At 43.9% G+C, this 18,273-nt stretch overlaps 2 protein-coding genes across 3 annotated transcripts in view; one reads left to right on the forward strand and one right to left on the reverse strand.

Annotated features, from left to right (window-relative positions):
• Nucleotides 1-679: 679 nt before the first annotated feature.
• Nucleotides 680-10,432, reverse strand: DNAJC25 (DnaJ heat shock protein family (Hsp40) member C25). Its single transcript, XM_077171428.1, has 4 exons — nucleotides 8,168-10,432; nucleotides 7,049-7,201; nucleotides 4,659-5,129; nucleotides 680-1,715 (listed from the first exon to the last, which is right to left on the reverse strand). Exons 1-4 carry the CDS (start codon nucleotides 8,483-8,485, stop codon nucleotides 1,593-1,595), a joined length of 1,065 nt encoding a protein of 354 aa, XP_077027543.1. The 5' UTR covers nucleotides 8,486-10,432; the 3' UTR covers nucleotides 680-1,592.
• An 878-nt stretch (nucleotides 10,433-11,310) lies between these two features.
• The window catches only part of ECPAS (Ecm29 proteasome adaptor and scaffold), a 58,894-nt gene continuing 51,931 nt past the window's right edge, over nucleotides 11,311-18,273 (forward strand). The window contains exon 1 of one of the 2 annotated variants that reach the window (XM_054651590.2): nucleotides 11,311-11,440. In XM_054651590.2, the coding sequence (XP_054507565.2) occupies nucleotides 11,419-11,440 (22 nt within the window). In that variant the 5' untranslated portion in view covers nucleotides 11,311-11,418. Of the gene's footprint in view, nucleotides 11,441-11,651; nucleotides 11,798-18,273 lie in introns of those variants that run through there. The other variant, XM_054651589.2, reaches the window with a different exon arrangement.

An 18,273-nucleotide genomic window follows, 5' to 3' on the forward strand; every position in this document is an offset into this window, starting at 1 on the left:
AGCAAAACCAAACTGGGAGGGAGCATAGCTGGGACAAATGACCTAAACTGACCAAACGGATATTCCACACCAGAGAGCCTGGTATTTAAACTGGGGGGTTACCCAGAAGGCCTGTGGATCTGGGTACAGGAAGGGCTGTCTGGCATCTCAGTGGCCGGTGAGCAATTGCATCATGCATCATTTGTTTATTATTTCCCATTATTATTGTATTTGACTGTATTTTCAATTATTAAACTGTTCTTATCTCAACATACAAGTTTTACTTTGACTCTTGTCCCCATTCTACAAGGGCAGGGGGCAAAGAGAGGGAAGTTGAACAAGTGGCTATGAGGTGTTTCATCTCCAGCTGGGCATAAAACTACAACACATGTTTTTGAATATGTTATTTTAAACAGAAAACTGAAACTACATTTCAAAAATGTGCAAAAGGTCAGGAGCAGCAAGTTCAAAACCTGTGCTCCCAGAACCAATCTCCACAGAAGGCAGCTAACAAGGCACTATTTTCAGCAGTTTCCTTCTAAGGAACTCACTTTTACAAGTGTGAGGACAGGAGAGAGACTATGCTCCCATCTTTCCTTCCCCAGTAAAATTACTGAAGAGGAATAAGGTAGTAGAATCCCTTTTACCAGCAAATCACAGAAACTCTCTGACCTGGGTTGTTACAGAGCAAACCACAGACTGCTTTTATGCATTATTTATTCTAAGTACTCAGAGGTCTGATCAGAAGAGATAAATGTAATGAATACTTAAGATTTAGAATTTTAAACTAATTAAGTCTGCATATATAAACTTTTATTTACATAAGGCATCAAAACTGCCCTTTTTAACAAAAGGGTCATTTTTCCCTTAAACCAATACTTAGGTGAAAGAAATGTCACATTTAATAAACTAATATTCACTGGTATACTTGTTCTGAACAAGCAGGTATAATCCAATGTACAAGATGAAAAACCACAAAATATCCAAGCATACTGTTTCATTAATTACTCTGTAGAACAAAGAATTAAGGCTTGTTTGCATCACAATGATGATCAATCATGCATCATTTATTCCCACAAAGAATAAAATCCATTTCCAAGTGAAGCAGGAATAACAGTAGTCTTGTATAATCCCCATATTGTTTACATGAAAACCAACCAATTTGGCATCTTAGAAATTAGATTGAAAAGTAGGGGGAAAGAGAGGAAAACAGAAAATGGCCCTTACTTCTTTTATAAGCATTTTCAGTTTCCACTTGCAGAAACCCTTCAGCTTAAAGAGGAAAACTGGGACTTGTCAATGTTTGAACTAAAAACATTTTCAGAAAGACTAGAGTTATGGGTTCATTGATGAAGTATCTAGCAAAAATACATTGTTTGGAATAATGAATTCCACACTGATATCCCCAAGTAAATGGCATATATATATTAGGCTGAGCCTGTTTTAATAGGTCTGATTTATAAAAATGGTAAACCTGTATTATGCTTCTGCCTGATGTAATAGTTCCTGAGTTTTAGATCACTGTTAAGCCACAGCAGACAAAACTCTGAATGATGTAATGAAAAGTTTTGCAAATCACTTTCAGCAACAGCACATGTTTTGTTCAGCAACCTTCAATCATCAATGAAAGTCAGTCTTCCAGGTCCTTCATTCTTCATCCACCGCCGGTATCTTTTCCATCGAGGATCCATGGCCATCTTCTTCTTTAACTCCTCCTCTTGTTCCCGTTTATACACCTGGTAAGACAGAGAGAAGCTTTTAATAAGGATGAAGAAACAGCTTAACCGAGCCTTGTTGGGGTCAAAGTGTTTATTCTTCAATTGTTTGCCAGCCTATTTTTCTTACAAAAGACTGGATTGCAGTGCAGAAGCAGATCCTGACCAACACAAAGTGTTGGAGCACCTGCAGCCCAAGAGCCTACTACTTACTGCCCAAGATGCTTTGTGTTTTTGCTGAGAGCAGAACAACCTTCCTGAAAGCTCCAAAACATTTCTTTGCTAGAGAAGTAGATGCTCAATGAATTCAACAAAATACACACTGAGCAACTGCTCATGTTTTGAAAAGCTAACCTCGCGAGTCCCCTTCAGCACACACTGTTCAATGCAGCTGTTCAGCTCCTCATCTTTAGCTGTTCTCCCTTTTCAAAGTAATCATCTAACAAAATACCACTGTGGAACTTTTTCTTCCCAAGTAAGGTTCTCAACAAAGTTGAGAGTATCTCAAATATCTCTGCATCCAGTATTTACAGTACAAAAAGATAAACAATTATATTCTGTCAAGAAATATTCCCTCACTGCAATGGAATCAACAGTTATCAGCAAAGTCAATAATCTGAAAAAAATAAAAGGCACAAAAATGCAACAGTATCTGCATTTTTATTCTGGAAGGCAGTTTATGTAGATGCAGCCAGCATAAATCTCAAAACCATCCATGATTTTATCATCTCAGTGTCACATGACTTAGTCTGACTCAAAGGCCTATTAAATTTAGGGTTCCACTATACAAACAAGATTTTAAAAATATATTATAGATGGCTACATGAATACACAAGCTCAATGCTCAGTGATCATAAAGGTTTTAAGAATCATTAGGAAACAGTAAAAACATTGTGGAGGCCTGTGTATTGAATTCCTGGTCTTTCCCATCCTAAAACACCAGAAAACCGAACAATATGTAGATAGACATCTCCAGTGATGAAGGAACAGACAAGCTTTTGGGGAGAAACATGACAGCAATATTTTTCAGCCTAGAAAATACATTACTACATTTCAAGTAAGGATATGGCAGTGGTACACAAAAGCACAGCTAGCACAAGAACAGAATAAAGCATGATCATTCTCCATTTCCAGTAATACTGGAATGAGCAGGAGGTCCAGGTGGCTTCAAAAATCCTCTTCTACCACCTTCTACAAGTATTGATGAACTCATGACCAGATGGCACAGCAGAGACTGAAAACTTCAATGCATACAACTGACCAGGTAAAACTTACTAAAGCAATTACCTACAAAGACACCATTTCCTTTTCAGAAAGTTACAAAGCGCAAAGTATGTTGGATAACTATTACTATAGAGGTGCAGTTGTCATGTATTTGTCAGGGAAAATGAACTGCTGGCCACCACAGGAGAGAAGTGTGAGCTACAAAGACTTCACCTGTGGCAAATACAGCTCTTTCACATTCAGTGACCAAAACATCCTTAGTTAAAAACTGCATGGATGAGAAACCAGGGCAGTTTTTCTCTACTACAGGACATCCATCCAATCTTTTTCCATATTAATATCTGCTTTAACTAGCAGCATTACTCAGTCTTTGGACTTCCAGACTCTTTCTTCAAAAGCAGGCAGGGGTAAGTTATCTACAAACTTGAAGAGGAAAATGATAAATAGTTGTTAATGTAAGGAAAGGATTAGCTGCCAGGTATGTATATGTGCTCAGTTAGGATGGGTTCGCTAGAAAACACTCTTTGGTGTCCTGCCATCATCCCATCTCTTTTCTCAGCATATGCAGAACTGCAGCACCAACTCTTTTTCCCCTGAAGCAGACTAAGTTCACATTCTCATGTTTTTCTTTAGAAACCATGCATCCAAATGGCTCACAGATGCACCTCTGTGGAATAACAGGAGTGTTTTGTCAATGCCCCAGCATCCCAAATAATTCTGGACTGCAGATCCCATGCTGTGGCTCATGTTCTTTCTCTGCTCTCACAGAATTTTTAAAAATTGTATAGTAACTATCTACTATTGACTATTAATTTAATGACTATCCACGGCAAGAACAGAAGTTGTGCCTAATGGTGGTTTTTATGGCATCCCTACTTGAACAGGTATACAGCACTGCAAGAACAGTCTATGACTCACCACAGGCCAAAGCACTATCAAAGGACAGATGGGAAAACCAAACCAAAACAACAACAACCAACCAATCAAAACAGTCGGAGTTAGAAATTAACAGCTTAGAAGACTTACAAATAGGAGTTTCAGACAATCTGGGTAATTCTTATTAAAAATTATTACTGTTTGGAGAACAGACAGCAGTCTTCAACCTACCATAATAGCACACTGTTATTACTGCTCTGGGACTGCTGGATAACCAACATTAGTTTTTCCATCAGGGCTACTGATAAATAACATAGAGAAGAAAGATCTTCAGTTTCTCTGAAGCTGCTGGACAGACCTTAAAGACTAATTACCAAAAAAAGGTAAAGGTATGTAAAAGTAGCTGGAACCAGTGGATGAACTAATAAGGAAGTAATAAGGAACTAATAAGATAATAAGGAAAACAGTGGCGTTTTTGCATGTAATAAGAAGCAACAGCAGACGCTGGAAAAAAAAGTTCAAGGAAAGGACACCTGTAACATTGAAGCACTCAGTCAATACAAGCATCACAGACCCCTTCAGACAAGCCTCTAGAACCATAAAAGAACTTCCAGCAGGACTCAGATGCATGCAAATTACCTCTAGGAAAAGTGATGTTTATGTATAAGCTAGGAAGTATATTGTAATGAGTATGTATGATCATGATGGAATAAATACCCCACTGTAAAGTTTCACGACACACATTTGATTAGAAGATATATGCTTAGGGTGTGTCCAGTGCTGTAATAAAGAATGCCTGCTTTCTAATACTTCAAGTTGTGTTAGAAAGTTTATTTCCTAGCCAATTTCAGTATTGCTACCCACCTCATAGTTTTCTCGTATCCAAAGCTGCCGTTCAAGAAAGGTCTCTTTTTGATGATCTTCCAGGCTGTCAAACTGAGACTGAGACATTTTCATGTACCTTCGTATGATATACAACTTCTCTTCCACACCATACTCTTGCCCTTTAATAGTGAAACAATAAATCCACCAACAGTACCAAACTATGTATTTGCACCAGTAAAAAGGAGCAAGAAGGATCTGAAATAGGAGGATATCGTATATTTTGGGCTTCTGATAACCACCCTTTATATCTATTTTATTTTTAATAATGTCTTTGATGATTTCTTCCTCCTCTTCCCGAATTTCTTCTTTAGACCGCCTGTTCTTGCCTTTTTCTTTAGTCTTGTTGAGTAAACCTTGTTGCCTGGCAATCTCAGTAGCTTGTATACGGTATTTTGGCACAGATGCTAAGTAGTTGATAGCTTCATTGTAACTACTCCACCAGCTGAAGAACTGTAATTTAAGAACAGCAAATGTAAAAACCATGTTTTAATAGACACATTCCTATCTGGGGGTTTGCGAGGAAAAGAAATAAGTAATGCTGTCACACACTCTTAACCACAGTTACATTACAGTAAGGGTAAAAAGTGAAGCTAACAGTACGTCCGTGGTGTCACAGAAGCTATCCCTCCAGACTGAGTGAAGCACCTGGAAAATGGATGAATACAAGTGTATCTCACAGCAATTTATGATGACAAGGAAGGCCAAGCACACACTGCTCTGAACAGTTTTGTTCCTGAGTAGATGTCAATCTCCTGCAAGTTAATACCAGGCTGTGCCAGCCATTCTCAGAAGCCCCTCTTCTTAGATTTATAAATATAGGAGCTAGTATATGAATATTTAAGTATAAAATTGTTACCCAGTAACAATTTAAACTGTTTAATTTAACTGTTGAAAACAGTTCACTGAATTAGTCTGGCAGTGTCCACTTTACAAGACTCAACATACCTCTCTGATCTCCAGCTGCCCTCTGGATTTCAAGGGAGTGGGGGAAAAAAGCCCCCAGACAACAAACCAGAAATTTACTGCTTGGATGAACACAGAATCATAGAGCATCCTGAACTGGAAGAGACCCACAAGGATCACCAAGTCCAACTTCTAGCCCTGTACAGCACAACCCTGAGAATGCTTCCTTCTGAAGACAGAAGAAGCACAAAGACTAGCTGAGAGCTGATGTTATTCCCCTCTAGTGTCTTGTAAATGACCTGAGATGAGGCACAGAAAACATGGAAGAAACTAGATAGGCAAAGAGGGAAAAAGTTAGCAGCTCACTTTCACTCTTGGGACATCCAAGCATGTCTCACTGATGCAACTTTTTTAACCATGACGCATGTCACACTGTTTACCAAGACCAAGCGCAGACATAAACCCATTATTACAACCTTAGCAAAGGCAAAGGAGCAGAAACAACAGAAAGCAAGATGGGCAAACCAGTTTACATGGATGCTTACACAGAATTTGGAAGCATTTTGCAGTTGGGACTCCAGGAAAGTGAAGTGTCTGCATTTACAGACAAGAAATAAGATGTGAAATGAAACATTGCTGCTACTAAATCTGAAGATAAATTAGGTATCTGGCTGAATATGCCATTAGAATTTATTATTCCAAGTTCTCAAATTCTGATCAACATACTTTTTATTCTAACTTCCAATATCCTACTAAACATTGAGCAACCTGCACCACAGCATAAGCTGTAGCTTCATCTCTTAAACTTGGGTATTTTTAATGATGTTTTGAACCAGTGATTTTAAAGATTCTAAAGAGAAGTTATGCACTTTTGTTCTCTTGTCAGCAACAACACAAGCTTTTTCACCTAAAACACAGGGGGTTTTCTTGGCCTTGGATCTACCACCTTCAGAGTAAACTCTGCTGAACTGAATTTTCTTCTCTCCTGACTTCATCAATGTGGTGTTTAAAATAAACCAGAATGTGAGATTCACTCAAGTTTAGTAAACTCCTGATATACAGTTCTATCATCTGAATTGAGTCTTGAATTCAGTTTGCTAGTCTGGTTTTTTTTTTTCATTTACTTATGCATCTTGACAAACTGACACACGTTATTTGGGGCACTCGTCCTGCATGAGCTACTCTGAGCCTGCCAGGAAGAACTGAGTAAATTCTTCAGAAAAGATGCACCTTGTCTCAACAAAATTAATTTCTACCTTTGTTCAAGGTACCAAGGGCAGTCAAAAATCTGCTAAGTACCTCCTGACTTCAGGATTTTTATGGACACCACACAGACCTGAACCACAGCACAGAGGAACAGCTCCTCACTGACACTTGTTATTAAATGGCACATTATGAGAACTGCCACTAATTCTCTTCTTGTTCAGAAACTCAGAGAGCAGTAGGATGTAAAGGTGAAATTTTACCTGAAACACGGAGATGGCACACACTGTAACTAGGATCACTATTGTGACATCTACTTTAGGTGCCAATCTCCTGCGGTAGTAGTGGTAGTAATGCCTGTAATACTCTTCAGGATGATCCAGCATGTAGTCATAATCTTTACGTGTTTCTTCATCCTGCAGGATGACATGAAAAACTCATTCAGGTTTAAATTCCCGTTTTCACTTGCTCTATTGTACATGTGTTTTACACCTCATTAAGGACCATGCTTCTGTAAAACTGGCAGCAGCCCAAGGGAGTATGAAACACAGAGGAAATTCGTTGTTTTCTCATATTCTCTATTAATTTGTTCTCTCACTTATCTGCCCATGCACATATGATATGTTTAATCATAAAATGAATAAGCAGGCACTGTGCAAAGCCATTTAAAACTAGAAAACAGACAAGCAACTAAAATCCACAGTGTAAGTTGTTTAACTTCAGAATGGGAAGTCCAGCTGGACTGGAGTTAATAAGTATTGCTCAGGAAAAGATTTTCAGATGAAGAACCTATTAGGAAATTGTTTTACAAAACTTAAAGGAATTAGTTTTCAGGGCTATGGAAACTGTCCAATGGAAGGCCAATTCAAAACCTCATTGTTCTCATGTCTTCTGAGTTTTTCATCATTTTCCTCCACGTAATTGCAGAATGGGAAATATAATTTTGCCAGGCTCAACTGAATTCCTTTCAAACTCTGTCCCTCCCTTCACTCCCCCCCCAAAAAAGTTCCCTTTTCTATTCCCTTGTAGCCTTAAAACACTTACACGTCTCCTTCTTCCATTCCTGGGTTCCATCTTTGCCAAGTCACACATGCTTTGCCCTGAGAAGCCTTCCCTTACAGATCCCATATGCTACTCGAGTCACTGCTACTTGCAAAGGTATACCTCCAAGATAAAGCCTAGTCGGTTTGTTATAAATAAATTAAATAAATAAATTTGAAAAGAACTCATTCTAGACACAGAAGGTTCTTCAAGAGCACTCCATCCTCCTTCCCGCACTCTCGGGCTGGCTACGGAAGGAGGATTTTTCGGGGTGTTTCTCCTCCCCTCCCTGACTGCTTACCGGAGCGGCTCCGGCCGCGGCGGCGGTCCCGCTCTCTCACCTTGAGGGTCTCGTAGGCGGCGGCGATGAGCAGGAACTTCTCGTGCGCCGCCTGCGCCCCGCTGCCCTCGCCGCCCGCGGGCTCCCCGCGGTAGCGGTCGGGGTGGTACTGCCGGGCGAGCTGCCGGTAGGCGCGGGCGATCTCCGCCTTGCTGGCCTGCCGGCTGACGCCCAGCACCTCGTAGCAGACCCGGCGGCCGCAGTAGAGGCGGTCGGTGAGGCCCCGAGCCGGCCGCGGCAGCAGCGCCGCGCACAGGCATAGGCACAGCGCCCACCGCCCGCCCGGACACCACCGCGCCGCCGCCGCCGCCTCCGCCATTGCTCCGCCGCAGCCGCTGGGACCGGGCCGGGCCGCACTCGGCGCCGTGCGCGCGGCCGGCGGCAGGGCCGGCGCGGGAGGGCGGGGGCGCGACAGGGGGCGGGTCGGGACAGAGCCCGCGCTCGGCGGCGGCGCGGGGAGCGAGGGAGCGGGGCCTGCTCGGGGCGCCGAGCGCTGGGACCGCTCCTTTGTCCCCGATTTCTCACAGGCTGTGCCGGCCCGTTCTTCCAGCCGGCGGTGTGCCCTTGCGCTGCACCCACACCAGCGGAATCCTGGGATGCATTCGGAAGAGCACTGCCAGCGGGTCGATGAGGTGATCCTGCCCCCTGTACTCAGCCCTGGTGAGGCCGTATCTGATCTGCCGTGTTCAACTTCTGAGCTCCACAGCTCAAGAAAAACACGGAGATACTGGAAGGGGTCCAGAGGAGGCCACAAAGCTGATTTGAGGTCTGAAGCATCTCCCTCATGAGGAGAGACTGCAGGAGCTGGGCCTGTTCAGTCTGGAGAAGAGACGACTGAGAGGGGATTTCATTAATGCATACAAATGTCTCAAAGGCAATGCCAAGAAGATGGTGCCAGACTTTTCAGTGGTTCTCAGAGATAGTATGAGGAGCAAAGGCCATAAATACAAGAAGTTTCACCTCAACATGAGGAAGAATGTTACACTGATAGTGGCAGAGCACTGGGACAGGCTGCTCAGGGAAGTCACAGAGTCTCCCTGTCTGGAGGTATTCAAAACCCACCTAAACACGTTCCTGTGCCACGTGCTTTAGGTGACCCTTGCCTTGGCAGGGGGGTTGGAGTGGGTGATCTCCAAAGTTCCCTTCCAACCCTAATGATTCTGTGATTCTTCCAGGGAAGAAACTTTTGAAGTACTTCCTGAGCCTGTGCCTGGTTTAGGCTTGCTCCTGGCAGAAGAGCTCAGGCTCTGACCGCCTGTTGGACCTGTAGGGTCCAACAAAATTTAACTGGCTCCACATTGGGAACTGCCTGGTGCACTGCCTCCATGGCAAGGAATCGTGGAGAACACTCCTCCTGCTGCTGCTGCCCAAAGACACAATTGATAGGTGACCTCATCTATCTAGAAGTGTCTAGAAGTGTCCTAAGGGAGGGTGACAAGGTTCTACGTGGACATGAAGAAGAATTTCTTTACTGGGCAGGTGACTGCACACTGGAACAGATTGCCCAAAGAGGTTGTGGAGTCTCCCTCACCTGAGAGATTCAAGAACTGCCTGGATGCAATCCTGTGCCATGCCTTCTAGGGTATCCCTGCTTGAGCAGGGAGGTTGTACCAGATATCCTTCCAGCCTGACCCATTCTGTGATTCTGAGTGATTCTGTATGCACAGCTCCCTGAAATGGTGGCTTTGACAGCTGGTCTGCCACCTGTGATGTCCTGTACCCAAAGACTTCTCCTGGAGAGGAGGATTGTATCTCTGCTGTGGTGTAACCAGCAGGAACATCACCTCAGTGTTGGACCTTTCTTAGGAAAGCAGATATGGGCATGACGCTGCAAATATTCACCACAAAAATCGTCAGCTCATCAGAGAGCATGTGCTGTTCTTAAAGCTAGAAATGAGTGTGCTTCCTATGTGGCTGGTTTCCTCCTCTGCCTGTCTCCTTTCTGCAAAAATAAATGCTTATAATTTCCATCAGTTGTGGATGGGTTGCAAAAAAAAAAAAAAAGCCCACCTCTTTGCATCTCATTACTCATTAGAGCCCAGCCTCTCAGCACCGGAGGCTGTGAGTCAACTCTTCACACCATGACCTTAAAAAATTGTGGTGGGTTGACCCTGGGCTAGGTGGCTAGTGCCCATCAAGCTGCTCTATCACTTCCCCTTCTCCGCTGGATGGGAGAGAGAGAATAAGATGGAAAATGGCACATTGGTTGAGATCAAGCAGTTTACTAAAGCAAAAGCTTTAGTAAACACCAAAGAGGAGGAAAATAATTTTATTCTTTACTTCCCATCCACAAGCCACGTCTGGCCATTTCCTGGGGAGTGGGACTTCAGCATTGTAGAGATTGCTTTGGAATGCAAACACTGTAAAAATGAATTCCCCCCTGTTCTTCCTTTCTCCCTCAGCTTTTATATCTGACCTGACATCAAATGCCATGGGATATAGCTTTGGTCAGTTTGGGTCAGCTGGCCTGGTTGTGTCCCCTCCCAGGATCTTGCCCACCCCCAGCCCCCTTGATGGAGGCAGTGGAATGTTGAAGAGACAGCGCTAATGCTGTGCCAGTGCTGCTCAGCAATAGCCAAAACAGCGGTGTGTTATCAGCACCTTTCCAATTACCAGTGCAAAGTGCAGCAAGGTGAGGGCTGCTGTGGGGGAAATGAACTCCAGCTCAGCCAGAAACATTGCACAGATGAAGCAAAAAATGGTGCACAGAAGCCTTTTTTCCTGACTCGAGAAACAAGCTAGTCCTCTGACACCTGTCGCTTGAAGTCACGTCTGCCTTGGGACTGGCCCTGGAGCTTTCGGGAGGCACCACCATTTCTCCCCGTGCGCCTGCAGGAAGCAGTGAGGGAGGTGGGAGCGGGCGCCACGCGTCTGCTTCCAGAGGTACCCCAGCGACGCCTCGGCTGGGGCATGTTGCCAAGGTGCTCCTTACAGAGATCACACATGGCATGGCAGAGTTTGGGAGAAAGACGCGGTGTGGTGGTCTCTCTGAGTAACCCCAGAACGGCAGGGGAGGAGGTCTAGGGAGCAGCTTTATCCCTTCAGGAAAAGGCTTTGGAATAGCGGCTCGGCAGCGCCGGCTATGGGGGGGGCGTGGCCCTGCCACTCGGTGGGCGTGGCATTTCCAAGCTGTGGGCGGGGCTCTCCGCCCTGCTTCTAGCGCACCCACGGCCGCGCGGGGGCGCCCTAGGCCGCTCCCGTCCCGTCCCATCCCTGCGCCGCCGTGCCGAGCGCGGAGCCGGCGCGGCCGCCATGGAGGTCAGCGCGGACTCCGGTCAGTGCTGCCCCCGTAAACCTCCTCCTCGGGGCCCGCCGGGCGGGGCGGCGGCGGCGGGGCCGGGCCGCGTACGCGACGGGGGCGGGCGGTGGCCACGGCAGCTCTCTCTAAATATAAACTGGCGGTGACAGACGAGAGGGAGCTTGCTACTGTCGAGGAGAGCTGCCGGGAGCAGAAGGAGGAGGGGGTGGAAGAGGTGGAGAGGGAGGAGGAGGGGGAGGAGGAGGAGAAGAAGAGACGCCGCCGCCGGCCCGGTGCCGGTGCCGGAGAGGGGTGGGAGGTGCGGAGCGTCTCTCGCCGCCTCCCCTCCCTCCCCAGCCGGCAACATGGCCGCGGCCGCCCAGGACGAGCTCAGTAAGTGCTCGCGGCGCAGGGACTCACAGCGGGGGCTGTCGGGCGGGCGGGCGGGCGACCCACCCGGAGTTTCCCCGCAGCGGGTCTCCTCTGCAGTGGGGCTCGGCCTCCGGCCCGGCCGGGCGGTGACGGCCGCGGGGCCGGACCGGCCGTGGGAGGCCATCTCGGGAAGCGGAAACCGGGAGCAGCGGCACCTCCCGCATCCCCGGCTCCTCCGCGGACACGCCGGCTGCGTGACCTTGCGGGGAGGTGGCGGCGGCCCCTGGCCGGGACGGAGCTTGGGGTCGCCGGGACCACCGGCTCCGGGGGAGCGGCCTCCGCCCACCACTCCTGTACGGGCACTGGCGGCAGCGCCTCTGCCCGTCGTGCAGTGCTTTCGCCCTGCGCTGTGCTACTGCCGTCTTTGAACCACAGCAGCGGCGTGAGCACAACGCCGGCTGGCCCGTCCAGGGGCGGCTTCGCCCCGAGTGCTGTGCCGGGCGGTGGGTGCGAGAGCGCATCGCGGCCGCCCCTGCGGCGCTCGGCACATGACCGGAGGTGCCGCTGCCGCCGAGCATTCGAGACAGCGGAGCTCGGCCCTGCCTTCTTGTCATCTCCAAAACCCTTTCTCAGGGACTCTGGGAAAGCACCCGATCAGCTGCTCTGTAGAGGAGCTTATGGAACTTCAAAAAAAGCGGTTTCTCTTCCCTTGCTTTTCCTGGCCTGACATAAAGATGGTTCTTATCTGTGAAGAGTTAATAGCTAGATAGCATATGACTCAGCCAAATGAGAGGGCCTTTGGTTGCCCTGAAATAGTACTTGGCAGTCGTCAGAGAGAAAGGGCAGAAGAAATACTTTGAGCATATTTGAGCACTATTGGCTTTCAGTACTAAAGAATTTCTGTGTGCTCTTTCTTCATTCGTTATTAATTTTTTTCGTTGTTGCTGTTGGTTGTTTGGTTTTGGTTTGCTTTTTTTTTTTTTTTTTTAATTGTGAGCTTCTGTGTAGACAACGTCCTAATTCTCCTCTTTGTTAGATGTTACTGGAACTAGGCTGAGTGATATGATAATGCTGGCAATATCCCTTATGTAGCCAAGGTCCCGTGGTGGAGTAGAGAAGAATCTTGATCCTGTACTGATCCTAGAACTGGAGGACCCAAATGCCAAGATATTTTTTCCATTGACACCTGGGATAAATTGATATAAGGACACTGAAAGCTCTTACTACTGCTGTTATCGAAGAAATTGTGTTGTTAGATTTACAATGCTATCATGATTTCCCTTGGTGAAACCAGTCAGTATGAGATCTCTTCCTTGTGACTCCTTGGTTTTTATCTGTGTGTAATCTAACTTTCCAGGCTCCAGATCTGATCCTGCAAAAAATTAGTCCTCAGCCGTGTGCCTGTTGCTACACAGCCCTTTCTCTTAAGCTGGGCTAAAAAGACAAATATCCCTAGACTGAGATTCACATTAATAATTACATTATGTCATTCAGGTTATTTGACCATGACATCCTTCAAAAATGAGAGAGTTTTATTGGTTGGCTTAGAAATCTTTTCTTTGGGTGGGAGGAGGAATCTATTCTTGGAAATTTCTTTTTGCTTAGTTTGGGTTTTTTGCAGTACGTCTCTGTCACTGAATAGAAAGTACTGTAATCTTAAATAAGAAATTAATTAAAGCTAATGGAAAAAAGAGTAACTTCATGTAGAGAAAGAGAGGGAAGCTAAGCCTCCATATGGGCTTGCTGTCTTTTGACACATTCAAATAGTTAAATTTCAGCATATTTGGAAAGAAATCATTTCTTTTTCAGGACTAGGACAACTAGTCCTGAAATAACAAAAATAATTACTATTAGTTTTAGATTGGAAAACCAAGTTTCCTTGCTTTATATTCACATGGCTGTAGGAAGTTTTCATCTATAGCCCCTGTCAAACATGGAAACTCTGTGTAAATGCTGTGTAAAGGATGCTTCTCATTTTAGAAGCCAGGTTGTTTAAAGGCAGCATAATATATGGCAGTTTAAAAATTAATGCAAAATCAGTAAATTATCCCTAAAGCTACAAGAGTTCAGATGCAAGAAAGGCAAGATAATCTTGAGTAATACTAGTCATCCATTCAAATGGAGAACTTGTGACTGGAATATTGCAAATTGCAACATGGGTTCTGGTGTACTATTCCAGCTTTTACGTTTAAAGAAGTGAAAGAACAGAATGGGAAAAAAACCATAATATATCCGTCCTCCAACAGGCCCTCCTAGCCTTTTCCAGTCAAATCTTGTAAAACAACCTGCCTGTTCATACAAGTGCTCCCTTAAGTTTTTTGGTTGTAGGCACACAAGGGGTTACTGGTAGAGACAAGAATAGCACCAGCAAATCCTGACTCACTGTTTGCTGCTATAATCATACTAGTTATATTTTCTCCCAGCGTCTAATAACATTTGAACAAGAATTTGACTCCTATTTTAGTAGTTGAGCAGCAGATGGGAACTTTATTCTTCTGCATGTGGAATAATGAAGAATTGCTTAGTTCTAGAGAGACAAAAGGGTGTGTTAGAGATTTTGCTTTAGTAAGAACCTGCCCCTAAAACTACCCCTGCCATCAGGAGCTGAAATTGAAATGCTTTTCCTCCCAGAACACTTTATTTGATGTAGGGCCCTTTGGAGAAAATGTGGGGGTATGCTTGTGCATGTAATGCTTCTGGAGTGTTCAGGTAATAGAGGAGGGTCTCAGGGGTTTTTGTCCGATTTACTGAAACCATTGTAGAAATTATTTATTTTGTCGCAGTTCCACCACTCTGTCAAACTAATAGTTCTTTCTCAGGAAAGTGAAGATAAATTCTGACTTCGTGCACAGATCTGCTCTGTTTTGCAGACAGACACTCTTTTTAGTTCCTCAGATGTTTTGTGGTTAACAGTCAAACTATGAAGTACAGCTAGTTTGACATGTCCTAGCCCCAGCAGTTTCTTGAGTCAGTTTTCATAAAAGGAAGGGTGTGTTTTACTTTACTCTGCTACACAAATGTGCATGCTGAGGGTTCTGTGTGGAATAACTGGTGTGCTGGATGTAATATCTATAAATGCCAGAGGGAACTGATTTGAAATGGTACTGTGCTTGGCTGAACTGAGAGATTTCTGTGATAAAAATACAGATATACAGTGGCATAGCCAGAGGTTTTTTTTTTTCATTTTCTTTTTGGTAATTAAAATAATGAGGGTAAACTCTTTGAATTCTTGGCCCTGTTGAGGTAGCTATTTTACCATTTGTCCATATTTTTATCCTTTTTCCCTCCTTGTCTTTCTCTCACTTACCTTTGATGAGCTCCATGTCAGTATTTACCAAATGGAAGGAAAGGACATGTTTTTCCTGAGAGCAGGCTGTGGGGTTTTACTGTTACATTGGGTGACCACAAGGTCAGTTCTGAAGTAACAAAACTTAAAGTAACGCTGATTCTTTTATGGATAGTATTGCAGGATTTGGAAGTTAGTGTCTCATTGTCAATGTAGTTTTTTGTAGAGTTTTTATGCATTATCTGTGTTTTGAAAGTGATTCCTTTCTTTTTTGTCTTTGCAAGGTTGTTAAGTGCTGAAACCAGTGTTCCTCCTTATAGTCATAAATGGAGATTGGAAAGAACCAGAAGTGAAACATGCATTTCCTCACAGATAGGTAGCTACATTGCCATGGTAACTTGGGAATTGCAGATTCCAAATACACCATGTCAGTTTACACAAATTGAACACTGGTGATGGAAATAGAGATACAAAGATATATCTTGTTTTTCTGCTCCTTGTTTCTTTTACATACAAGGAAAGGAAATGTTTTCTTCATATGCAATGCCTTTTTTCCGGTTCTCCATATTTATCTTTGTCTTCTTGTAAACACCTTTTTTCCTTCAAAAAAGTGCCACAAAATTGGCATTTTTTGTGAAAGTACTACACAGCAGCATGAAAAGAAGTGATTGTGCCAAAATATGTGAATAACTGTTTCAAATTCTGCATGGACTTAGTTGTATGTCTTAGTTGTATGTATTTTAAAAGTAAATCTACTTAAATCTACTTACCAATTTTTTTACTCAAGCACCTTATTCTTTGTTGTATTGTGTTTTTTAATCCATAGTAAAATGCTAACTGTCATAGCTGTGGCACACATATGATTTTTCTAAGATTGATTTCCAGCTGCTCAGGCTTTTTGCAAACAGTTTTTGTCCTTTCTGCCCCCCCCCCCCCCCCAATCCCCCTTAGTATGTAGTAAAGCAAGTTAGACATCTCGCTTTACTTATTTTCTACTATCAGATAAGCTCCTAAAATTGCAATAGTGCAGTTTTTCAGTTGGTAGTAGGGGCTGTAAAATCAGATGGAGAAGATTTTAGCTCTATACTTAAAACTTTGGAAATGCATGACATGGGGACTTGAGACCAGTTGCGAGCAAGCTGTATTGTTGATGTCTGGTCCATAGAGGTCTGTTTGCTGGCTGTGAAGAGACATTCAGGGAAAGGCACTTTCCTCATGCCAGCCAGGAGGTCTGCAGCACACATGAAGACAGGACACAGCATTTGAGATGCAGATACTTCATCTACAATTACTTTTCTGGGCCATTGAGTGTGGTGCTTTAAATCATGAGTGTTTATGCTTTCTTGTAATGAATGCTGTCAGCTTGAGAAATGGTCTTAATTGTTAGTAGAATAAAAACCATGGAGGAAATGTTTGATGTACAATACTTGGGAGGTTTTATAGCTCTTTGTTTTCCTGTCCCACTGTTATGGATACAGCCTGCATCAGCAGCTTGAGAGAGTACTCTGACAAACTCCTGGCCAGTTTCTTAACTACTTCCAGGTGACCAGTATCCTTGAATTGGCTGAAGAGTCTTGTTATGATTATGGTTAAAGAAGAATATCTGATGACAGTATTAGGGCTTAACTGACTTTGCAGCAGAGGTATGAGCAAAGTAATAAACTTATCTCACAGACAGCTTTTTTCCCTCCTGATTTCTATTATTTTTGCTCTTGATATTATTATTTCCACAATTCTGGTTGTTGCTTGAAATGAGAATAATGGAAGAAACTGAAAGTGGGGCAGGTGCTTGCAATTCAGTGCATTGCTGCATTTCCTGAGAGCACATGCAAAGTGCACTCGGTCAGTTTCTCTCCCTTTGAGAAGGTCTGTGTGTAGTCCAGTGACTACCAACAAATAGCTTTAGAACTAACTTCAGTTGTGTTTCCTTACACTTCTTTTTGATCTGTTGCAATATTGAAGAACATGTTGAGAAAGTTCCTCAGTTGACTTGCTTGAGAATGATGGATCTACAGTGTTCTCCTGGAGTTCTAGGTCCAAGGAGAAAGATTTTATAGTTTTTATTAATTGTTAGAGTAATTTTAACTGCTTGATGTGACTTCTGTAGTCCCTTACTGCCTGTGTGGTAGTGAGACACCAAGGAGGTTCTTGAATAGGGCGCGCATTGTGAAGGGAGGGACAGGAGGGGTGAGGGAAGGATGACACAAGAAGGAAGGTGAAAAGAAATCAAATATCATGATTTTTTTAAAAATTGAAACATGAGATAAGTGTTATAGAGCCATTGACTAGCTGACAACCTGAGTGGTCTGTGAAATCTGTCTGAAATGAGATTGACTCATATCTTCAGTTTATTGTATAGATTCTGCAGAATTTTGGCAGTAGTTTCCTTGACAGTAAAATTTCATCGTCCTCTGTCTGTTCAGTTGCCTGTTATATTTGCTCAGCAGAAAATGAAATTTTGGAAGTGGTATGTTTGTGTTTAATCTGCATCTAGCAGGGGAGGAATGATGCTATGAATGCAGGAATAGCACAGGTTTTAAAAATAGGACAGTAAAAGCTTCTGAAGCCAAATCATCATAGGTTTGCTGGTTAGAGCTGTATTTGCATTTCAACATCCCTTTTTTTCACTTTAGTTCTAACAATATCCATTCACCTCAGTCTTTACTGCTGCCCTGTACCAGTGCTTTTTTTTCTTTTCCCCACTGTAGTCCTTTACAGTCAGCTTGATGATTCTCCTCTGCTGAAGGAGGCCTCTCCTTGGTCTCCCTCTAATCTCAGCTTACCGTAGGTCACTTTACATTAGTCTTTGGGGAAATATTTCCTATTGGTAAGATGTCTTAAGACCTTTAGCCTTTTAAAAGCATTGGGTCTCCTTGCTCCCTGTGGGTCCGGGCTTCATTGCTGCAGGATGAAAAACATGCTCTTCGTCCTGTGCACAAGAACTCTGCTCGGTCCAGCTGTTGGGAATGCTACTGTTGTTGGGGAAGCTTTACTTTGCTTCTAGTGTAGCTGTTGGGGCAGCTGCATGCTGGCAATTAAAATAAGGACTTTCAGCCTTGTTTTTATAAAAACAAATGATCCTCAGCCTTTGTGCTTGAGCTATTGATGGAAGATTTTGCTGTCATCTGTTTTTGTGAAATGATTTTTTGTTCATTCCTTTCTGGATTCGGGGAGTAGATCAGCAGGCCAGAGGAAGGCAAGTTGAAACACC

The sequence above is a fragment of the Agelaius phoeniceus genome, chromosome Z, assembly GCF_051311805.1.
Source record: "Agelaius phoeniceus isolate bAgePho1 chromosome Z, bAgePho1.hap1, whole genome shotgun sequence".
Taxonomy (NCBI): domain Eukaryota; kingdom Metazoa; phylum Chordata; class Aves; order Passeriformes; family Icteridae; genus Agelaius; species Agelaius phoeniceus.

What these genes read in the sequence shown, in the direction of transcription:
- DNAJC25 (XM_077171428.1), bottom strand. Translation starts at nt 8,485, where the DNA reads ATGGCGGAGGCGGCGGCGGCGGCGCGGTGGTGTCCGGGCGGGCGGTGG. An exon ending in CCGCCTACGAGACCCTCAAG is followed by an intron (nt 7,202 to 8,167) that starts GTGAGAGAGCGG and finishes GTCATCCTGCAG; the next exon opens with GATGAAGAAACACGTAAAGA. An exon ending in GTGCCATCTCCGTGTTTCAG is followed by an intron (nt 5,130 to 7,048) that starts GTAAAATTTCAC and finishes CTTAAATTACAG; the next exon opens with TTCTTCAGCTGGTGGAGTAG.